Source organism: Atta cephalotes (assembly GCF_000143395.1).
Source record: "Atta cephalotes unplaced genomic scaffold scaffold00019, whole genome shotgun sequence".
Taxonomy (NCBI): Eukaryota; Metazoa; Arthropoda; class Insecta; order Hymenoptera; family Formicidae; genus Atta; species Atta cephalotes.
Window position 1 is genome coordinate 4,923,530 of NW_012130083.1, and position 2,467 is coordinate 4,925,996.

At 34.5% G+C, this 2,467-nt stretch overlaps 1 protein-coding gene across 1 annotated transcript in view; it reads right to left on the reverse strand.

Annotated features, from left to right (window-relative positions):
* The window catches only part of LOC105619116 (cytochrome b5-related protein-like), an 8,740-nt gene that overhangs the window by 2,088 nt on the left and 4,185 nt on the right, over window positions 1–2,467 (reverse strand). The window contains exons 2-3 of the mRNA XM_012200646.1: window positions 723–973; window positions 104–371 (exon numbers count right to left, since the gene is read on the reverse strand). Of these exons, the coding sequence (XP_012056036.1) occupies window positions 104–371; window positions 723–973 (519 nt within the window). The remainder of the gene's footprint in view (window positions 1–103; window positions 372–722; window positions 974–2,467) is intronic.

Here is a 2,467-nt window from a genome sequence, read left to right on the forward strand (position 1 = left end):
TTATACTACACACACACACACACACACACACACACACACACACACACACACACACACACACACACACACACACACACGTCAAATAAATTTCATGGTTTCTTACTGGCAAGGATCAGAATAGCATAGGAATGGAAGAAGGCGGCCATAAGACTTAACGCGAAAGTCGCTATCACTAAGGAATCGGTAATGAGATTCGTCGTTGTAGATGATTTATGAAAATCGACCTTCTTCAAAGCCTCAGTCGCCCGTCTTTTGAATGTACGATAAAAGCCGTCTGGCAAGAAGGTCAAAGGTACCGACCGCGGTGTTGCAGCTTCCCGAACGTAGAATTTGGGCAAAAGCCGTTCAGCCTTGTCGGTAATGTGGTGGGCCTGCATGACGGAATCAATGTTAAAATTCAAAATTTTGAACACGAGAATCGTAACAGTGGATCTTAAATTTTTCAAGGGGAATATTGCAAATTATAAAATATAGAAACGAAAGAAGTAGAGCGAATAAAAAGTTATACAAGCGCGAGTTTATATATAAATAAAATGATTGAAAAGCAATTATATAAAAATTGTTATAAAAATATAATAAGAATAATAATATAATAAATAATAATTAGTAATGATTAATTAAAAATACAATGATTGATAACTGCAAGCAAAAAATTGACTGATTATGATAATGTTGTCCAAGATTATTGTATAATTAATTCTGCAATGGATTCAATTCAATACCTCGAATAATTCAGTGATGTCGGTTCCTTTCGTGATTCGAATCCATTCAGATCCACCTGGATGTGATTTCATGAAGTTTTCCAAATCATAAAGTTTGTTTTCGATCCTCCATAATCCTTCCGCACCGTCGATTTTTTTTCTAGCATTGATAAAACCCATCGCGGTTTTTGACGGATTATCTCTCGCTGACAGATAAACCAAACCAGGTATTGTACTAGCTTTCGGCATATTAAAGATTTTTTTGACTTCGCCTAAATAAATAAAAACAAAAGTTTTACCAAGGTAAACGGTGTATTTAGTACGATAATTTTGCACATGCAGAAGTAATATATTAAAATTTTGATTATCTGGATCTATCATTTGAACAAGTTAATATTCAGTTCCAAATAAACGAACTGTAGTTAAGTTCTTACTATTTAAACTAGGGACTCGGACAGAATTGAAATCGGAATCGAAAACTGTTCTGGAATCCTTTTTTTTAGTAACTGTAATCAAACTGAAAATTTTATAATTTTTTTTGGTTCTTTATTTTTGTTCTATCCATTCCTTCGTCTAAATCACTAATGTTTAATTCAATACCATCGTCACCAGCTCTTTTAATAATTGGAATATAAATACCTCCAACATCTCATATAAGAGATTTGGCAGGATCATATTTAAAGTAAACTTTTTTTAAAATACTAACATTCTTTTCATTTAGACCTTCTTTACCAACATGTTGCAAGAATTTATTCTAAGTTATGAAATTCAAGAATACGTATGTAGACTTTATGTAATAAGTGAGATATATCTAATAAAATAAGTTTCAAGAAAGAATCGAGAGAAATGTGTTCAAAATATTTATTTCTTTGTAACGCAGTTTTACAGAATCACATGATCAGTTGACGCCTCTTTTTGACTAGGCTCTCGCTGATTTACATTTCGGTCGATTTTCGATTCAGTTTCGTCTTAAATTCCGCTACTCTTCTCATCCCACGTGCAATCCAAATGTTGGGCTGCGTTCAGGAATTATGTCTAGATAACTCCTGAGTACTGGAGGTACTGGTTTGGTGGCAAAGGATACTCTCGGTGATTTGTCATTGCCTTCCGAGAGGAGCTAAGAGTGTTTCGAAAACATTTTTCAGTTTTGCCTGAGATCTCGAATCCGAGATCTCTGGCATAGCAGTCTCATGCGCTGCTACGCCACGCTCATACAGCTTACAGTTATCTAGGCGTAATATCAGCCTTGTTCGACATTCAGAAGCATATAACGCTCGTAGAGACACTTGAGGTCCATTCACTTTAGGTTCTTACGCTGTTGACTTCAATTTATCTTTTTTTTTTTCATTTATTACATAACTAAGATATACTCCGTTCAACGAGAGAATAACTTCAGATCGGATGAAAATTCGTCCGTTTTGCGCAGTACAGCATACTTCATAGTGTTGTACAATGTGTTATATTGCCTGGTGCAAACCGAGGTAATTCTCTCATATAAAATGAAGCAACGCGTAGGCGCTCAATCATACTCATTGCTTCAAGGCGGGGTTGAAAATTAGTCGAAAATAGTGTTGAGCTCTATTCTAGATTGATCGGGTAAACACGCTCTCTCCCTCTTTTTCCTCCTCCTCTCTTTCCCTCTTCTTGATAGAATAAATTTAAAGAATAAATAGAATAAAATAATAAGTAATAGTAGAAAAAAAACTGTTAAAAATCGTAATTTTTATGATTTAGGTTTTCTCTAGTAAAAAAAAAAAAAAAAAAAA